This window comes from Spermophilus citellus (genome assembly GCF_964194105.1).
Source record: "Spermophilus citellus genome assembly, chromosome: 4".
NCBI lineage: Eukaryota > Metazoa > Chordata > Mammalia > Rodentia > Sciuridae > Spermophilus > Spermophilus citellus.
Window position 1 is genome coordinate 49,966,995 of NC_138185.1, and position 22,059 is coordinate 49,989,053.

The 22,059-nt window shown below is 41.2% G+C and overlaps 1 protein-coding gene across 1 annotated transcript in view; it reads right to left on the minus strand.

The window, feature by feature from the left end:
• Window positions 1-22,059, minus strand: part of ACSS1 (acyl-CoA synthetase short chain family member 1) — a 69,791-nt gene that overhangs the window by 21,510 nt on the left and 26,222 nt on the right. Inside the window, exon 3 of the mRNA XM_081291698.1 lies at window positions 13,829-14,028. Coding sequence (XP_081147824.1) covers window positions 13,829-14,028 — 200 coding nt within the window. The remainder of the gene's footprint in view (window positions 1-13,828; window positions 14,029-22,059) is intronic.

Here is a 22,059-nt window from a genome sequence, read left to right on the forward strand (position 1 = left end):
AGGTCAGGACCCAGGGAGAGTACCTGGGAGGACAAGGTCATCTCACCCACTGGATCCCTCCACAGCAGACTAATGGGGACAGGGCTAGTGGGGCACAGACAGGAGCCATGTGACACTATCTGAGAGGCCTCAACTGTCCCTTCCTGGTTTGGAGCAGGTCTTGGAATCTGTGTTTGTTCTCAATCACTCCCATGGAAATGACCACAAACTTGGTGGCTGAGGACACCTTTTTTTAGTTCACTGTTTTACAGACAGGTAGGCTTGACAGGTGCTCTGGGCAGAGTCTTACAAGGCAAAAAGGAAGGTGTTGGCAGGCTGAGCTCCCATATGGAGGCTCTGGGGAAGAATCTGCTCCCTGGCCCAACTGGCTATTGGCAGAACTAAGTTCCATGAGACTTCAGGGCCAAGGTCTTCATTTTCTTGCTGACTGTCAGCCCTGAACCATTCTTAGCTTCTAGAACCACCCACATTCCCTGGCTCATAGTCCCCTTTATCTTCATACAGCAATAAGCAAGAGAGAAGATAAAAGAATAATGGTGACAGCCTGGAAGCCGGGGCAAGTGACTGGAACTCTAGAATCATGCATACCAATTAAGGTGGCTACCTGGCTCATGGCAAGACCCTGAGTGGTCACACTCAGAAAATACACCAACCCTCCTAGTGGTAGACTGAAGATAGCTACAGATTCTTTGACCTAGTCTTATGGAGAAAGATAATATAGGTCCTTTCCCCTTGTATCTGGACTGGCCAGTGAATGGTTTGACCAATGAAGTATAAAAAAAAAAAAAAAGGATGCTCTGTGTATTCTAGTCCTGACCATGAGGACAATCAGGCAGTTTCCACTTTCTTCCTCTAGGAACCATGTCATAAGTCTGACTGCCTGAGGTTCTCATGCTGTGAGGAAACCCAAGACAGCCACATGGAGAAGCCACACGAAAAGAAAGAGATGCCGGGTCAGCCCCCAACTATTCAAAGAGAAAGCAAAGAGAAGCCATTCCTACCAACTTATCTGATTCCTGCCCCAAAGTTTGTGAAATAAAACAAAATATATTATGTTCAGTTATTGTTTTAAGCACTGAGTTTTGGTGCAGTTTGTTATACAGGAAAAGAGAATCAAGAATGCCTCTTGTTGGCCCAAGAGGACCTAGACACTGTCTTAACAGAGTCTTGCCCCAAGAAACTTAATACCAGGAGAGCTGGACACAGAAACCAGAGGGTGTTGGGGCAAGTTTTTCTTAGTGGCAATGTTCTGAAAAAATGTTACAGGTCCCCTGATAAGGCCCTCAGAGATGGTGAGATCTCTGCTTTCCCAAGCTGGTAGTTGAAGAATCCTGAGATTCTGGGCACTATCCCAGCATCCAGATACTAAATCCCTAGTCTTCCAGAATTTTCCAGAGTCAACTGTTATTGCTTGTCTCAAAGCATCTTAACAAGCACACTTAATAACCATGGCCACACCAGCAAGAGAGGAAAGGAGCATCCCAGTGTAATGCTAAAAGAATAAACTCTGGTGGAAGAGCCTGACTCTGAATATGTCACTTAACGTCTCTGTGCCTCAGTTTCTTCAGCTTTAAAGAGAAAATAATAACCTCCCACCAAAGAAAAGACCAGGACCAGATAGTTTCACTGATAAATTAACCAATTTATAGAATAATTAACATCAATTCTTCCCAAGCTCTTCCAAAAACTGAAGAGGTGAGAATCCTCCAAAATCCATTTTACGAGGGCAGCATTACTTTATACCAAAGCCACTGTAAGAAAACTGTAGACCAATATCCCTTATGAAAAATGATGCAAAAACCCTCAACTCAATACTATTGACAGGATTATATCCCATGATCAGTGGGATTTACCCCAAGAAGAAAGGGTGGTCAACATGCACAAACCAATCAATGCAATATAACACACTGACAGAGGGAAGGAAAAGCCGAAATGTAGAAAAAGCATTTGAAAAAATTCAATACTCTTTCATGATTAAAAAAAAAAAAACACTTGTCAAACTAGGAGTCAGAAGGAACCTACTTAACCTGATAAAGAGCATCTATGAAAATCAATAGCTAACATCATACTCAACATCAGAGACCAAAGCATTCCCTCAGGATCAGAATGAGACTAGGATGCCTACTTTCCCCACTGTTATTCAACATTATAACAGAAGTCCTAACCAGAAATATAAATTAAAAACATCGAAAAAAGATGGCGGCGGGAAGTGAGTAAGCCGCTCCGTGCTCCGCACCGCCGCGTCTGAAAAGATGAGGTAAAGATCATTAAAGGAGATCTGTCGACAAAAACCCAACACCGTGTCAAGAAAGGGGCCTAGGTGGAGTGAATCCACCACGAATCCAGCCAAGGTGGAGGGAGTCCATCACGACTTCAGCGCGAGCAGTAAGGCTGCAGCCCCAGCTGCACGGCTCTATCGGCCCCATCTCCTTCTCCTCTCCGCCTCTCCGCCTTGCTTCTCCCCAGCTGTCTCTCCTACCAAGCTCAGTCTCTAAATCTAGATCTCAATTTCTTTCCCCCACCCCGCCTGCTCTCCCGCGTGTCCGGTACTCGGCCCGCACGGCCCCGAGGCGCCGCTTCCCCTCCCCCAACCCCCACCCCCTTCCCGGGGGTCCTGAAGGCCGCTACCACCGCCGCTGCCGCCGCCGCCTCCCGCGGAGCACCATAGAGCAGACTCTTCACCGCGCGAGTGAGCTGCCAAATTAAATGAAACAGCTGATAAGATGAGTGACAATTTAAAATCCAAGTGATCTGAGAACACGCACTGAGCCCTGATCGGCTGAATTCAAACTCCCGGTCACCTGCTTCCCGCAGACAAACAGCTATGACACAGCATTAATCCATCCGGTTGAAACAACTGGTCAGCCCTTCTCATCCTACGAAGGTAAATGCCTACCGAGCCTTCATAAGTAGTGGCCACAGGTTTGAAACGGGGCTTGGGAGAGAAGGACCCACCCGTTGCATTGGTCGCCCGGCAAAGGGAAACGACGTCATCAGACTGCTGCGGAGGAGATAACTTCATTGAAACCTGCAGCTACAGGTGTGTGATCCCCTAGCCTTCCCTCTCCACACATCGGGAAAACCTTAAGGGCCCCTCCCAGCTCTCCCATAAGGGCCCCTCCCAGCTCTCCCGTGAGTGCTACAGCCAGCCCAAGGGAATCAGAGGTTGTGCGGGACCCACGGCGCGGGACTACTGCTCCCACCAGGGCTGACTGCTGAGGTCTCTTGCACCAGCTATGGGGGAGTGGATACCGGAGGGCAAGTAAAATCCGCTGAGGATTCTCAGCCCCAAGCTCTACAAACTTAGGGTCTGAGGGAATGGCAAACTGGAAGAGTGTGCCCAGTCGTTCATGAAAACAGGGCTCCCGGGAGCAGCAGACCTGGCATGTAGCCAGTATTGTGGTGAGAGGGGCCTGGCTAGAGGAAAAGTGGGAAGTGACTAGACACAAGAGGAGGCCCTAGACACTCAGGATTGGAGACTCGCCCAGTCTGGGAGGAGCTGCTGCACAGTGATTGGTTCCCGCATATTGACAGGAGAAACTTGGCCTGGTGGGCACAGCGCCATCTACTGGAAGAGAAGTTAATCAAACTCTAAGACGGCATTTATTAGGTTTTATTTTTTTTTTCTTTTCTTTTTTCTTTTTCTTTTCTCTTTTTTTTTTTTGATTTGGGTTTTTCTGTCATTTTCATTTTTCTTTCTTGTTGTTTTATTAACTTTTTTTTTACAAAATATTTTTTTTAATTTTTTTCTACTAATTTTAATTTTAATTTTTTTAATTATTATTATTATTATTTTTTAATTTTTTTCTTTTTTTAGTTCCTATTTTTTTCTTCTTTAGTCTTTTCATTTTTCTTATCCCACTTTCCTTGAATTCTACCTGCCTACTCTCATTCTCATTAGTGACTTCTTCCCTTCCCTTCAAATACCTTTCCTCCCAAGCATCAAATTAATTTACAGGAGTAAACAGTAACTCAGCAGTCAAACAGAACAAGAAGTAACATGAACAGCTTCAAAAAGCAAGGAAGAAAAGGAGTACAAACAATGCAGGACAGCCTAAATATTCAGGAGGACCTAGAGTCATCAGAAAAACGGTCATATAAAGAACTCAAGGAACACCTTAGACAGATGGAATGGAACCTTAAAGAGGATACAAGACAGCAAATTCAAGCAGTGAAAGAACACATTGAGAATGAATTACATAAACAGATAAAAGAAGAAGTTAAGCATATTTATCAGGAGATAGAGATTATAAAAAATAATCAAACAATAATTCTAGAAATGAAGGAAACGATAAACCAAATTAAAAACTCAATTGAGAGTATCACTAACAGAGTGGAGCAAGTAGAAGCCAGAACATCAGATAATGAAGACAAAATATATCATCTTGAAAAGAGTCTAGCCATCTCAGAAAGGCTGGTAAAAATTCATGAGAAAAACATCCAAGAGTTATGGGATAACATAAAAAAACCAAACTTACGAGTCATCGGGATAGAAGAAGGTACAGAGATTTAAACCAAGGGAATGAGTAACCTGCTGAATGAAATAATTACAGAAAACTTTCCAGAAATAAAAAAGGAAACAGATATACAAATTGAAGATGCATACAGGACACGAAAACACACAAAATCACAGTAGACCAACGCCAAGACACTTTGTTATGAAGATATCCAATATACAGAACAAAGAGAAAATATTAAAAGCTACAAGAGAAAGGAGACAGATTACATTCAGGGGTAAACCAATAAGGTTAACAACAGATTTTTCATCACAGACACTGAAAGCAAGAAGGTCATGGAACAATGTATTTCAAACACTGAAAGACAATGGATGCCAACCAAGAATTCTGTATCCAGCAAAATTAAGCTTCAGGTATGACAACGAAATAAAAATCTTTCATGATAAACAAAAGTTAAAAGAATTTGCAGCCAGAAAACCAGCATTGCAAAGCATTTTGAGCAAAACACTACACGAGGAAGAAATGAAAAACAATAACCAAAACCATCAGTGGGAAGTGCCTCGGTGAAGACAGAGTGTGAGGGGAAAGACAATCATGGAGAAACAAACTAAAATTTTTTAAAAAAAGGATAAACAATCAAACATGGATGGAAGTTCAAACCATATATCAATAGTAACTCTGAATGTTAATGGCTTAAACTCTCCAATAAAGCGACATAGGCTGGTATCATGGATTAAAAAAACAAATCCAACAATATGCTGCCTCCAGGAGACACAGCTGATTGGAAAAGACATACACAGGCTGAAGGTGAAAGGTTGGGCAAAAAAAATACCACGCACACCGTCCTCGTAAGCAAGCAGGGGTGGCCATCCTCATATCGAATAAAATCGACTTCAAGACTAAGTTAATCAAAAGGGATAAAGAAGGTCATTATATACTGTTAAAAGGAACCATTCACCAACAAGACATAACAATTATCAATATTTATGCACCAAATAATGGTGCTGTGACATTCATAAAACAAATTCTCCTCAAGTTCAAGAATCAAATAGACCACAACACAATAATTATGGGAGACTTCAACACACCTCTCTCACCATTGGACAGATTCTCCAAACAAAAGTTGAATAAAGAAACTATAGAACTCAATACCATAATCAATAACCTAGACTTAACTGACTTATATAGAATATATCAACCATCATCAAATGGCTATACTTTTTTCTCAGCAGCACATGGATCCTTCTCAAAAATAGACCATATATTATGCCATAGGGCAACCCTCAGTAAATATAAAGGGGTGGAGATAATACCATGCATTTTATCTGATCATAATGGAATGAAACTGGAAATCAATGATAAAATAAGGAAGGAAAAATCGTACATCACATGGAAAATGAACAATATGTTACTGAATGATCAATGGGTTACAGAAGACATAAAGGAGGAAATCAAAAAATTCTTAGAGATAAACGAAAATACAGACACAACATATCAGAATCTATGGGACACAATGAAAGCAGTTTTAAGAGGAAAATTCATCGCCTGGTGGTCATTCCTCAAAAAAAGAAAAAACCAACAAATAAATGAGCTCACACTCCAACTCAAAGCCCTAGAAAAGGAAGAGCAAAACAACAGCAAATGTAGCAGAAGGCAAGAAATAATTAAAATCAGAGCGGAAATCAATGAAATTGAAACAAAAGAAACTATTGAAAAAATTAACAAAACTAAAAGTTGGTTCTTCGAAAAAATAAATAAGATCGACAGACCTTTAGCCATGCTAACGAAGAGAAGAAGAGAGAGAACTCAAATTACTAACATACGGGATGAAAAAGGCAATATCACAACAGATGCTACAGAAATACAGAAGACAATTAGAAATTATTTTGAAAACCTATATTCCAATAAAATAGAGGATAGTGAAGACATCGATAAATTTCTTAAGTCATATGATTTGCCCAGACTGAGTCAGGAGGATACACACAATTTGAACAGACCAATATCAATGGATGAAATTGAAGAAGCCATCAAAAGACTACCAACCAAGAAAAGCCCAGGACCGGATGGGTATACAGCGGAGTTTTACAAAACCTTTAAAGAAGAATTAATACCAATACTTTTCAAGTTATTTCAGGAAATAGAAAAAGAGGGAGCTCTTCCAAATTCATTCTATGAGGCCAACATCACCCTGATCCCAAAACCAGACAAAGACACCTCAAAGAAAGAAAACTACAGACCAATATCTCTAATGAACCTAGATGCAAAAATCCTCAATAAAATTCTGGCGAATCGAATACAAAAACACATCAAAAAAAATGTGCACCATGATCAAGTAGGATTCATCCCTGGAATGCAAGGATGGTTCAACATACGGAAATCAATAAATGTTATTCACCACATCAATAGACTTAAAGATAAGAACCATATGATCATCTCGATAGATGCAGAGAAAGCATTCGACAAAGTACAGCATCCCTTTATGTTCAAAACATTAGAAAAACTAGGGATAACAGGAACTTACCTCGACGTTGTAAAAGCTATCTATGCTAAGCCTCAGGCTAGCATCATTCTGAATGGACAAAAGTTGAAGGCATTCCCTCTATAATCCGGAACAAGACAGGGATGCCCTCTATCTCCACTTCTATTCAATATAGTTCTCGAAACACTGGCCAGAGCAATTAGACAGACGAAAGAAATTAAAGGCATAAAAATTGGAAAAGAAGAACTTAAATTATCACTATTTGCAGATGACCTGATTCTATACCTAGAAGACCCAAAAGGGTCTACAAAGAAACTACTAGAACTAATAAATGAATTCAGCAAAGTGGCAGGATATAAAATCAACACGCATAAATCAAAGGCATTTCTGTATATCAGCTACAAAACTTCTGAAATGGAAATGAGGAAAAACACTCCATTCACAATATCCTCAAAAAAAATAAAATACTTGGGAATCAACCTAACAAAAGAGGTGAAAGATTTATACAATGAAAACTACAGAACCCTAAAGAGAGAAGTAGAAGAAGAGCTTAGAAGATGGAAAAATATACCCTGTTCATGGATAGGCAGAACTAACATCATCAAAATGGCGATATTACCAAAAGTTCTCTATAGATTTAATGCAATGCCAATCAAAATCCCAACGGCATTTCTTGTAGAAATAGATAAAGCAATCATGAAATTCATATGGAAAAATAAAAGACCCAGAATAGCAAAAGCAATTCTAAGCAGAAAGTGTGAATCAGGCGGTATAGCGATACCAGTTTTCAAACTATATTACAGAGCAATAGTGACAAAAACAGCATGGTACTGGTACCAAAACAGGCGGGTGGACCAATGGTATAGAATAGAGGACACAGAGACTAATCCACAAAGTTACAACTATCTTATATTTGATAAAGGGGCTAAAAGCATGCAATGGAGGAAGGATAGCATCTTCAACAAATGGTGTTGGGAAAACTGGAAATTCATATGCAACAAAATGAAACTGAATCCCTTTCTCTCGCCATGCACAAAAGTTAACTCAAAATGGATCAAGGAGCTTGATATCAAATCAGAAACTCTGCGTCTGATAGAAGAAAAAGTTGGCTCCGATCTACATATTGTGGGGTCGGGCTCCAAATTCCTTAATAGGACACCCATAGCACAAGAGTTAACAACTAGAATCAACAAATGGGACTTAATTAAACTTAAAAGTTTTTTCTCAGCAAGAGAACAATAAGAGAGGTAAATAGGGAGCCTACATCCTGGGAACAAATTTTTACTCCTCACACTTCAGATAGAGCCCTAATATCCAGAGTATACAAAGAACTCAAAAAATTAGACAATAAGATAACAAATAACCCAATCAACAAATGGGCCAAGGACCTGAATAGACACTTCTCAGAGGAGGATATACAATCAATCAACAAGTACATGAAAAAATGCTCACCATCTCTAGCAGTCAGAGAAATGCAAATCAAAACCACCCTAAGATACCATCTCACTCCAGTAAGAATGGCAGCCACTATGAAGTCAAACAACAACAAGTGCTGGCGTGGATGTGGAGAAAAGGGTACACTTGTACATTGCTGGTGGGATTGCAAATTGGTGCGGCCAATTTGGAAAGCAGTTTGGAGATTCCTGGGAAAGCTGGGAATGGAACCACCATTTGACCTTGCTATTGCCCTTCTTGGACTATTCCCTGAAGACCTTAAAAGAGCATGCTACAGGGATACTGCCACATCGATGTTCATAGCAGCACAATTCACAATAGCTAGACTGTGGAACCAACCCAGATGCCCTTCAATAGATGAATGGATAAAAAAAAATGTGGCATCTATACACAATGGAGTACTATGCAGCAATAAAAAATGACAAAATCATAGAATTTGCAGGGAAATGGATGGCACTAGAGCAGATTATGCTTAGTGAAGCTAGCCAATCCCTAAGAAACAAATACCAAATGTCTTCTTTGATATAATGAGAGCAACTATGAACAGAGCAGGGAGGAAGAGCAGGAAGAAAAGATTAACATTAAACAGAGACATGTGATGGGAGGGAAAGGGAGAGAAAAGGGAAATTGCATGGAAATGAAGGGAAACCCTCATTGCTCTACAAAATTACTTATAAGAGGTTGTGCGGGGAATGGGAAAATAAATAAGGAGAGAAATGAATTACAGTAGATGGAGTAGAGAGAGAAGTTGGGAGGGGAGGGGAGGGGGGATAGTAGGGGATAGGAAAGGGCAGAATACAACAATTACTAGTAGGGCATTATGTAAAATTGTGGATGTGTAACCGACGTGATTTTGCAATCTGCATTTGGGGTAAAATAGGGGGTTCATAACCCACTTGAATCTAATGTATGAAATATGATATGTCAAGAGCTTTGTAATGTTGTGAACAACCAATAAAAAAAATTAATTAAAAACATCCAAACTGGAAAGGAAGAAGTAAAACTATCTCTATTCACAGATGACATGATCCTATAGGTGGAAAATCCTAAGAAATACACAAACACACACACACACACACACACACCACTGAAATTAATAAATAAATCAGCAACTTTGTAGGGTAAAAAATCAAAATATGCAAAAATAATTTCTGTCTCTATACACAAGCAAAAGATATTAAGAAAACAATTCAATTTACAAAAACTTTAGGCTGGGTGTGGTGGCACACGCCTGTAATCCCAGCAGCTTGGGAGGCTGAGGCAGGAGGATCGTGAGTTCAAAGCTAACCTCAGCAATGGCAAGGTGCTAAGCAACTCATTGAGACCCTATCACTAAATAAAATACAAAATAGGGCTGGGGGTGTTGCTCAGTGATCACATGCCTCTGAGTTCAATCCCTGGTACCAAAAAATAAATAAAAATTCAGAAATAATAAAATACTTAGGAAAATGTAAACAAGGAGGGGCCAGACATATACACTAAACACTACAAAACATTGCTAGAAGAAAAAAAATTTTTTCAGTACTATAGATTGAATCCAGAGGTACTCTACCACTGAGTTATAACCCCAGTCCTTTTTATTTTTATTTTGAGACAGAGTCTCATTAAGTTGTGAAGGCTGGCCTTGAACTAGCATCACTCCTGCTACAGCCTCTCCAGTAGCTGGAATTATAGGTATACACTATTGTACCCAGCTTGTAGAAGAAATTTTTTAAAGGCTTAAATATAAAGAAATCCATGATCTGGGATTATATTGTTATGACAGTGCTTGCCAATTTTTCAACAAATTCAATGAAATTCACATCAAAATCCAACAGCCTTTTACATGGAAATGGAAAAGCTGACCCTAAAGTTCATGTAAATGCAAGAGACCAAGAATAGCCAAAACAATCTTAAAAAAAAAAAAGTACAAAGTTGGAAGACTCATACCTTCTGATTTCAAAACTTTCTGTAAAGCTATGCTATCAAAACAGTTTGAGATAAGAATAGACAGGCACAATATAGAATACAGAGCCCAAAAGAAGCCCATATGGTCAAATTGTTTTCAAGCGCAGGCTAAGGTTGTACCTCAGTGGTAAAGCACTTGCCCAGCATGCACAAGACCCTGGTTTTCATCCCCAACCCTACAAAGGGTGCCATTCAACAAGGGAAATAATGGTTTGTTTGACAACTGGTGCCAGAACCACTAGATATCCATAGGGCAGAGAATAAAATTGGACCCTGACCTTATACACTATACAATAAATAACTTAAAATGACTGGTACACAGCTTTGTGGTCGAGCACCTGCTAAGCACATGTGGACCTCTGGGTTTGATATACAGTGGGGAGCAAAAACAAAAAACAAACAAACAAAAACCCTCAAAGACCTAAATGTAAAAACCAAAACTACAAAACCCTTAGAAGAAAATACAGGAGCAAATCAATATGATACCATCTGCAATGGTTTTTTAAAATAATACAGCATAAGAAAAGCAACTAAAGAAAAAATAAACTACTTTATCAAAATTAAGAACTTTTGTGCACCAAAGAAAATTATTGAGAAAGTAAAAAGACAACCTGTAAATCATAAAGAGTATCTGATAAAAGTCCACCATCCAGCCAGGCACAATGATGCATGCCTATAATTCCAGCAACTCAGGAGGCTGAAGCAGAAGAATCGCAAATTAAAGGCCAGCCTGGGAAACTTAGCAAGACCTTGTCTCAAAAAATAAAAAGGGCTGGGCATATAGCTCAGTGGTAGAGCATCCCTGGGTTCAATCCCTAACACAAAATTAAATATATGTATATATCCTTTTCAGCATCCAGAATATAATAAGGAACTCTTAAAACTCAATAACAGGGCTGGGATTATAGCTCAGTGGTGGGGCACTTGCCTCACACATGTGAGGCATTGGGTTTGATCCTCAGCACACATAAAAGTAAATAAATAAAATAAAAGTATTGAATCCATCTACAACTAAAAATATTTTTTTAAAAAAAACTCAACAACACATGGACAAATGACCAATTAAAAAACAGGCAAAGTGTTTAAGCAGACATTTCCTCTGAAGAAGACATATAAATATGTGTTGGTCAGCTTTGCATTACTGTGACCAAAATACCTGATAAGACCAACTTAGAAAAGCTTATTTGGTCTTATGGTTTCAGAGGTTTAGTCCATGGTGGGTCAACTCCATCACTGTGGGCCCATGGGAAGGCAGAACATCATGGCAGAAGGGCGTGGTCAAGGAGCATTGATTACTCACTGATTATTCATAAAGCCATGGAAAAGGGGAAGGGGCCACAGAGGAGAAGAACCCTTCCAGGGTATACCCACAATGACCCACCTCCTCCATCCATGCCCCACCTGCCTACAGACACCACCCTGTTAGTCCATTCAAACTAGGATGGAATGATTATCTTACAGCTCTCATAATCCAATTATTTTACCTTTGAATATCCCTGCATTAACAAGGAGCTTTTGGAGGGACATCTTATATCCAAACCATAGCAATGGCCAAAAAGCACAGAAAAAGATGCTCAACAGTATTAGTCATCAGGGAAATACAAATCAAAACCACAGTGAGATACTGCTTTATTCTCACTCTGACAGTATAATTTTTTAATGGAAATTAACCGGAGCTGATGAGGATGCAGTTTCTGGAACCCTCATATGTTACAGGTGGGAATGTAAAATAGTGTAGCCCTTTTGGGAAACAATTTTGCTATTTTTCAAAGAGTTAAACATAGAATTACCATATGAACCAGAAATTCTACTCCTAAGTCTATACTCTCAAAATTGAAAGCAGGTGTTCTTGCATATGAACATTCATAGCCAATCCATTCTCGCGTCCAAAAAGTGGAAACACCTCAACTGTCCCTCAACTGCTAAATGGATTAACAAAATATGATATATCCACACAGTGGAACATTAATCAGCTACAATAGGAAGTAAAGTACTGATACATATTACAGCATGGCTGAACTTTGAAAAACTCAGGCTTAGTGGGAAAAAAAAAAAGTCAAACACAAAAGATCATGTATTGTACAATTTCCTTTATTTGAAATATCCAGAATTGGCAAATCAAAAAATAAGTGGTTGCCAGAGACTAGACAGGGGGAAAGGGGCATAACTTTTTTTTTTCTTTTTCTTTTTTTTTTTTTTTTTTGGCAGGGAGCAATACTAAAGAGTAAACCCGGGACACTACCACTGAGTTACATTCCTAGCCCTCTTCACTCTTTATTTTGAGACAAGTTCTCACTAAATTTCCCGGCTTGCAATCCTCCTATCTCAGTCTCCAAAATTGCAGAGATTACAGGAGTGTGCCACACCTCCAGATGAGGAATGCCTTCTTGACAGGTATAACATGTCTGGTTGGGGCCATAAGAAAGTTCTGGAACTGGATAGTGATGCTGATTGTACACCACTGCAAATGTACTTAACTGCCACTGAGTTTTACTCTTTGAAATGGTCACAGTGAAAATTTTAAAGGAGAAAAACAAAGTAAGAGTACAATTTTATACAAATGCATGAGGACTAAGTTAGTAAAATTAAAGAAGATAATCTTTGCAAAGCGCTTTGAACAGTGTCTGGCACAGATTGGGTGCTGTAAAGTTCTAGAGAGAGGAAAAGCAGAAGAGATGGCAGCACCATTCCTTGAAAGTGGATGAGAAACCCTAAAAGGGAGTTGAAGGGCTTCCCGGACATTTTTAAAAAGGCTGATCAGCAGGTTCTAAAAACTCAGTCCTTTAACTCTGCTCAATTCACAGGCAAGTCTTCAGTGAGACAGAAGAACTCTAAATGGTTCCCGGAAACTGGCACCTTCTTTAGAAAGCCAGCTCAGAGGACTCGTAAGAAGAGCAAGAATAAGACTGCACAGACACTGGGCCACCAGCCACATACTGGGCAATGATCCAGACACTCAGCCCTTTGACAATAGCAAGAGCGGGGAGATGCTATTGTTCTGCTCTGTCCAGGAGTCTAACCTGCAGTCAGAAACCCTTAAGGATATATCTATCGCATGCCCCCTCACCTGACTCCAGATCTCTGGAGATGATTCACCCCTTTGTTCTGCACAACAGAAAGCTATCAACCTGCAGTACCTCCTCATGCACAGCCTCACCTCAATTTCCCTACTTTTCCCTCCTATGCTACAACCAGGCCAGCTTCCTCCAGGCCTCACACACACTAAACTCTTGCCACCATCAGCCTATTTTCTCTACCTGGAACTCTCTCCTCCCTTCTTCTCCTGGCTAAATCCAACATGCTCAGATCTCAGCTCACAGAACAAATGCTTGGTCACCCATGTAGTCACCCTGGTAGCATTGTCATTTGGCTGTGTAACTTTTCATTTATTTCTAGCCCTACTTCTAGTCTCCTCCTTGGTAACCAGGCCCCACAGGAACAAGGACCAGGGGATTCCTGGGTTCCTCCTTTCCCCAGTCCATGTGCTCACCATCGTTGATCCTCCCAGCCAAGGACTCTGCACTGAATCCAGCAAAGACAACTGTGTGGACAGCTCCGATTCTGGCACAGGCCAGCATTGCTGCCACACTCAGTGGAGACACAGGCATATAGATGGCCACACGGTCCCCTCGGTGTACTCCATGCCTCTTCAGCGTGTTGGCCAGGCGGCAGGTGGTCTCCAGCAGTTCTCTGTAGTACAGGGAAGAGAAAGCCATCAGAGATAGGAAAGAGCCAAGACACAGACTAGTTTGGGCTGGAACAATTCATAAGTGGCAAGTATCGTACATCCAGCCCAGTGCACAAAATTTAGCAGGTACCAGAATACTTGTTGCATAGCAAGTTCATTTCCAGAAAGAAATAATTTTAACATTTGTACATTCACTGAGACATTGCTAAGCTGATAAGTCTATCTTTGCCACCACATGTATCTGAAGCACAGATTATATATCAGGGACGTCTGAAAATATTCTCCTCCAAAAGAAAGACCCATCTCATTAGTTAGATCTTCAGTAAGGAAACAGGAGACCCCAGTTTTCTGAACAACACAGGCCAGTGGCCAAGAAACCCTCTTGCCAGTCAGGGTCACAGGCCGAAATAGAAGAGTCCTCAATTCTGTGAAGTCAGAATCTGGAGGGAAGGTAGGATGGGATTTGCAACCCTGCTGGAAGCCCAGAAGCAGAGATGGCAGGCACTAAATAAGCACCGGAGCACAGATGGGTGGTTCCCCTTGGTTTAAGCGGTATCAGTGCCCAACCCCTCCCGGACCTACCACAAACTTGAGTTCACCAGCCAATCAGAACTCAATGAACCCTGAACCTAGATGACTAGGTTAGAAGTGACACGTGATCCATTCCAGCCCATCAGAATCCAAAACGCTTATCTCCAAGTACTTGAGAGCTGCCTCCTTGTACTGTGCGGAGCAGAAAATGAAGAAAAACAAGGGCAATTGCGGAAGCAAGCTGAGACCTATTGTCCATATCCTTCAGTTCCCTTTAACTGTGTTCCAGCCTTCTATCTCACTGAACTTGAACTTAGCAATTGCAGTAACCAGTCATTCCCCTATTTTTGCTGTTTAATTTTACCCAATTTTTTTTTTTAAATAAAAAGAACTAGCACAGATGGATAGGATGAGAAGAAACCCCTTCTCTCTGGACTTGGGCTCTCTACCACTCGTCACATTCCGGTTCTCTGCGTTGCTGAAAAGGGCCCCTGAGCCTGGCAGCACAGAACTCTGCAGATGCATTAGAGGCAAGACCCTCCCTCCTTTGAGCTCTGCAAGACCTAATAAGTTTAGTTCCCCTTTGTTCAAAGAGCTGTCAAAGATGAAGCTCATTAAGAGGCTGCTGGGAAACCACAGTGAAATGAAAATGAAGGGTCCCCATCTTAAGCAGGGACCTCAAGGAGAGCTTTGTTTCCTGCCAATGCCATCCTGCAAAGGAGACCAGATGAGAACCAAATCCCAAGTCCAGCCTGCACTTCTCCCAGGCTGGGGAGCTCCCGCCCAGCCTGGATCCAGCCCCTCTTGAGGAATTTCATCTTTTCTTTTTAAAGCTTTCAAAGGAGGACAAAGGCACCATTGAGTGGCGCTCCACCCACCGCTTGCCTAAGTTCCAAGGAAAGAGCACCCCCCTGACCAAAATCACAGACTCCAAGGCCCAGAAACACTCTTAAAGGAGGCTGTGAGGGCCTCCTACAGTGCTAAAGAAGCAACTTTGGTCAACACAAAAGAGCAACTCTGAGCCTTCAATGGGGGATCCATTTCCATAGCTCTGAGGGTTTAAGCCTCTGGGCAGTGTAGAGGGAGATGGAGGTTTGACTGCCATCAATCAATGGTGTTGAAATTCAGCTTTTATTCTACAGATCTAAAGCAGCAGTTTGAAGAAAAGGAAGGACTGTGCACTGGCAGGGGAGCTTGTACTTCTCAGTTGCCACATAATTGTGAGAAAAAGTAAGCACCATCTATCTCATTTAACTGATGCAAGTATTTTTTTTATTGGTTGTTCACAACATTACAAAGCTCTTGACATATCATATTTCATACATTAGATTCAAGTGGGTTATGAACCCCCAATTTTACCCCAAATGCAGATTGCAGAATCACGTCAGTTACACATCCACAATTGTACATAATGCCCTATTAGTAATTGTTGTATTCTGCTACCTTTCCTATCCCCTACTATCCCCCCTCCCCTCCCCTCCCAACTTCTCTCTCTACCCCATCTACTGTAATTCATTTCTCTCCTTGTTTATTTTCCCATTCCCCTCATAACCTCTTATATGTAATTTTGTAGAGCAATGAGGGTCTCCCTTCATTTCCATGCAATTTCCCTTTTCTCTCCCTTTCCCTCCCATCTCATGCCTCTGTTTAATGTTAATCTTTTCTTCCTGCTCTTCCTCCCTGCTCTGTTCATAGTTGCTCTCATTATATCAAAGAAGACATTTGGTATTTGTTTTTTAGGGATTGGCTAGCTTCACTAAGCATAATCTGCTCTAGTGCCATCCATTTCCCTGCAAATTCTATGATTTTGTCATTTTTTATTGCTGCATAGTACTCCATTGTGTATAGATGCCACATTTTTTTTTATCCATTCATCTATTGAAGGGCATCTGGGTTGGTTCCACAGTCTAGCTATTGTGAATTGTGCTGCTATGAACATCGATGTGGCAGTATCCCTGTAGCATGCTCTTTTAAGGTCTTCAGGGAATAGTCCGAGAAGGGCAATAGCAGGGTCAAATGGTGGTTCCATTCCCATCTTTCTCAGGAATCTCCAAACTGCTTTCCAAATTGGCCGCACCAATTTGCAGTCCCACCAGCAATGTACAAGTGTACCCTTTTCTCCACATCCACGCCAGCACTTGTTGTTGTTTGACTTCATAGTGGCTGCCAATCTTACTGGAGTGAGATGGTATCTTAGGGTGGTTTTGATTTGCATTTCTCTGACTGCTAGAGATGGTGAGCATTTTTTCATGTACTTGTTGATTGATTGTATATCCTCCTCTGAGAAGTGTCTGTTCAGGTCCTTGGCCCATTTGTTGATTGGGTTATTTGTTATCTTATTGTCTAATTTTTTGAGTTCTTTGTATACTCTGGATATTAGGGCTCTATCTGAAGTGTGAGGAGTAAAAATTTGTTCCCAGGATGTAGGCTCCCTATTTACCTCTCTTATTGTTTCTGTTGCTGAGAAAAAACTTTTTAGTTTGAGTAAGTCCCATTTGTTGATTCTTGTTATTAACTCTTGTGCTATGGGTGTCCTATTAAGGAATTTGGAGCCCGACCCCACAATATGTAGATCGGAGCCAACTTTTTCTTCTATCACACGCAGAGTCTCTGATTTGACATCAAGCTCCTTGATCCATTTTGAGTTAACTTTTGTGCATGGCGAGAGAAAGGGATTCAGTTTCATTTTGTTGCATATGGATTTCCAGTTTTTCCAACACCATTTGTTGAAGATGCTATCCTTCCTCCATTGCATGCTTTTAGCCCCTTTATCAAATATAAGATAGTTTTAACTTTGTGGATTAGTCTCTGTGTCCTCTATTCTATACCATTGGTCCACCCACCTGTTTTGGTACCTGTACCATGCTGTTTTTGTCACTATTGCTCTGTAATATAGTTTGAAATCTGGTATCGCTATACCGCCTGATTCACACTTCCTGCTTAGAATTGCTTTTGCATCAGCGACAAAACTTCTGAAACGGAAATGAGGAAAAACACTCCATTCACAATATCCTCAAAAAAAATAAAATACTTGGGAATCAACCTAACAAAAGAGGTGAAAGATTTATATAATGAAAACTACAGAACCCTAAAGAGAGAAGTAGAAGAAGAGCTTAGAAGATGGAAAAATATACCCTGTTCATGGATAGGAAGAACTAACATCATCAAAATGGCAATATTACCAAAAGTTCTCTATAGGTTTAATGCAATGCCAATCAAAATCCCAACGGCATTTCTTGTAGAAATAGATAAAGCAATCATGAAATTCATATGATGCAAGTATTAATGAGAAAAAGGAGCCACCCAGGACCCTGCTGAATATTCAGTAGGTATTCTCTTTCCCAACAGATGGGAATTCCCAGAAATCTTTGAAATCTTTCCTAACGTGACTAAAATCAACTAACTTACTTGATGATTAAAAAAATCTCATTTAAAGCACCTAGAATCCCATTCAGGGCATCTTCACAGGGAGATGTGCAAGGATTTTGGCACTGGACAAAGAAAATGAGAGGGATAATATCCTGGAGATCAGTCACTGGGGGCAGCACAGCAAGCTTTCAGGACAGAAGATTGAGCCAGAAAGGAATGAGTGGGTTTTCCCTAGGAGGGCAGAAGTTGCCCAGCCACTGAAACTTGGCATCTAACTACAGTCCAAAGGAGGCTCTACAGGCCAGGTTGAGGCTGACCACGTGTTCCCTGGAGAACTAAAGGCTTCAACATGCACCAAGGATCTGGAGCCTCCATGTGTTCCTTGGGAGACTGAGGGCCTCCATATGCACCTAGTGGCCTGGTGCAAATCTAGGTCTTGAAATCATTGAAAAATAAATTCTGTTCAAATAGTTCTGTCCAAGTACTCTGAAACTGTTCAAAATCATGTTTTTGAATATTTGTGACTTCTCAAACTCTTCCACAAACCAAAATGCTACTGCTTCCACATCAAAAAAATAACATTTGACTGGGAGGTATAGCTCAGAGTGCAGCACTTGCCTGGCATGTGCAAAGACCTGGGCTCTATCCCCAGCACCACAAAAAAAGAAAAAAAAAAAAACAGCCACTCAGAAGAGCTTTTGGGCCTTAGCTTCCGGAAACCTCAGCTTCCTCTTTGTTACAGGATATTCGATCTTGCACCTAGTGCACTTTCCAAGGTTCAGCAACAGGCAGCTTTCTTAGAAATGATACCAGTAAAATGAGTTAGAGCTTTAAGTTCAAGGAGTAATATAACACTTGGTCAGGTACTGAGCAGGACATTAAAGTTTGTCTGCAATGTAGACTACTCAAGGCCCAGCTTTTAGTGTAGACCTACACAAATGATGTGCACAAATGTACAAATTTGGCCTTGCACTCCTGGTGCTTAACACCACAAACATTTTTCTGGCTGGCCTTCAGGGGCTGACTGGCCTTTCTATACGCAACTCATAACATCGACTGGGAATAATTTGTGTTCAGTATTAAAGATACAATATCTGACTGCAAGAATCTGTCACCAACATGACACCTGCATGAACTCAGACTATAATGCACCCCCTGCACCCCAGCCTCAGGATCTAATATTAGCCCAAAGGAAACAGCTGGAAACAGAGTTCAGAGAAAAGAGAAGGAAGAAATGCACTGGTATTTGCTTTCATACATCTTCCAATCAAAGCTGTTTCTTCATGGTTAATATTTGAAAGTATCTTTCTCTCCTAGCCATTTCCTGATACCAGCCCAGGGAATTAAGATAAATTGTTTCTATGCTGTGTTTAAGGAATAAATTGAGAGCCAGGTTTGTTGGCACATTCCTGTAATTCCAGCAGCTCAGGAGACTGAGGTAGGAGGATCATGAGTTCAAGGCCAGCGTCAGCAATTTAGCAAGGCCTTAAGCAACTTCGTGAAACCTTGTCTCAAAGTGAAAAACAAAGGACTGGGCCTGTAACTCAATGATAAAGTATCCCTGGGTTCAATCCCCAGTGAGAGAGAGAGAGAGAGAGAGAGAGAGAGAGAGATTGAGGTTGCATAATTTGTTCATTTCCTACAGTATCTCTTGTTCTCAGTAATCATGAAATAAACACTCGCTGACAGATTTATCTTCTTTATGATCCATCTGTCCCTCTAGAGTACAAGGTCTACTTGAGCAAAGATTTCATTTTCATTTATTGCTGTCTTCCCAGCATCTAGAACTAAGCCTAGTTCATAAAAGATTCTCGATAAATATTTGTTGAACAAATGAGCATGAAACAAGAGTCCAAACCCACCCTGCATTCTCCTGTACCTGTGACAGACACAAAGTGTTTCACAGGCACAGTCACCTCTGTCCTCTCTACTCTTGTGCTGAGGCAAAGGTGTCAATTTCATGTTTAGATGCATATGCTGTCTCTAGAACTTAATATTTTCTTCAGCATACTGTTTCTGCAAAATAGAGGTGGTGAGAAAAAAAAAGAATGGATTTTAGGAAAGAGGAACATAGCAAGACAGACTTCTTCACTCTGGGTAGAGGTGGCTCACAACTCCTGGAATCAGGCCTAAGGCACAGACTCATCTGACTGTGAAATTCCATAGCCACTAAATTTGAATTAATGGTAATGACATTGGCTCACTCTGCTAATTACTACCAATAAAAGTATAGAAGCCCTGGAAATCAGTTAACCAGGCTCTTAAACCAAGTATGAAGCTCCTTATACATTATTTGTTTTTGTGACCCTGACCTTTTAGTAAAGAGAAACTTCTATGAAAATATAGAGCAGAAACCACATTTAAACACAAAAAAAAATGTCTCCAAGCTTCTATCTGCCAAGCAAGGCCCAAGATACATTGGGGTTCCCAGGAAATAAAAGCCCAGTTGCCAGGGGTCAACCAGTCCCTCAAGCAGTATGTTTTCTAAATTCCTTGCAGAAAACATTTTTCTTTTGTTTGGTTCTTTTGTTTATTCGTCTGTTCCTTTGTTTTTGCTTTGTTTTTGAGACAGGGTTCTCAATCTGTTGCCCAGGCTGGTCTCCAACTCCTGGGTTCAAGTGATTCTCCTACCTCAACCTCAAGAAGCTGGGACTGTACCAGTGCACGCCATCATACCCAGCATTTTCCTTAAGGTTTTGGTGTACTCTATGGAAAATACTGAACTCCGAGAGTTTCCCAGAGATGGCCCCTCCAGCTCTCTATACCCCTGAGATGGCCTGATAACAGGGCCTACCACTAATAATGCTTGTGAAGCACAAATATGAAGTCCTGGGCACCTTTGATTTTTTTTTTAAGTTTTTTTGTTTGTTTGTTTTTTACCATGCTGGGAATTGAACTCAGGGCCTTGAGCACACTAGGCAATTGCTCTACTGCTGAGCAAAATACCTTCAGCCACATCCCAGGGGCTTTTAAAGATGCCCTATATACAGCAATTATAATCACTGCAGAAAATGACAGACTATGAAATGGGGAAAAAAAAAAAGGTAGTTAGCACTTCCCTAACAGAGCTGGGTACCTCAAGGAGAGGAAGGAGAACAATTTGCTTGGCACAATCCACGTCCCTTGCTCAGAGTCAAGTATGTGCAGGTGCCTTGCAGCCCAGCTGCTCTATGCCCTGGTGGCAGATACTAACAGTAGGAATGGTTCTGAGGAGCAGAGTCACCCACTGTCGGAGCTGCTGCCAGTTCTGGGGTCCAGATTCTCAGCTGGGGCTTGTGACTCCGAGAGGTCAGAAGGCAGGCAGGCCCACTGTGCACTTTCTGAGCAACCCATCCATCACCAACTGTGCATCATCCCACCGTCTCCAGTCATACTTACCTCCCACTGTGAGCACAGGCCACCTCTTCCCCAGGCCACCTCCTACTTCCTCAATCTTTAAGAGACAGGTCCCCCCCAATTCCCTCTTCTGGCCTTCCTTCACCTCCACCTCAATTCTCACTTCCTTCCCTTGAAATGACAATAGTAAAGGCTGTTCCAAATAGTTTACACAAAAGCATTCATTTGCATCAGCCTTTCATCACCATGACAAAATACCTAAAATAATCAATAAAGTAAAAGGTTTATTTGGTTCACAATTTCAAAGATTTTTGTCCATGGTCACTTGTCCTTGTTGTTTGGGCCTGTGGCAGCACAGTACATAAGGCATAATATATTCCTCATGGTGACCAGGAAGCAAAAGAGAGAGAGGAAGGGGCTGGAACCCCATTGTTCCCTTCAAGGGCATGCCCACAGTGACCTAGCTTCCTTCCAACGGGCACCACTTTCTAAAGGTTCCACCACCTCTCAACAGTCCCTACTCGTTGGTAACCAAGCCTTTAACACATGGGCCTTTGGGAGACATTTAAGATCCAAACAATAGTGCCATTCAACTCCAGCCTAGGGGCTCAGAGGCTTCATTCCCCTCCACTTTCCAGATGAGGAAACACACAGAGAAGTTAAGCCACTTTCTCAAGGCTGCCCATTGGATGAGTCAGAGTAGAATTTGATTCTAGGCCTAGTCTCCCCGGGAGTCCCAGCTCATACCCAGTTCTTTTCATGAGCTTCAACATCAGAACACTTGTGGTTATTTTTTT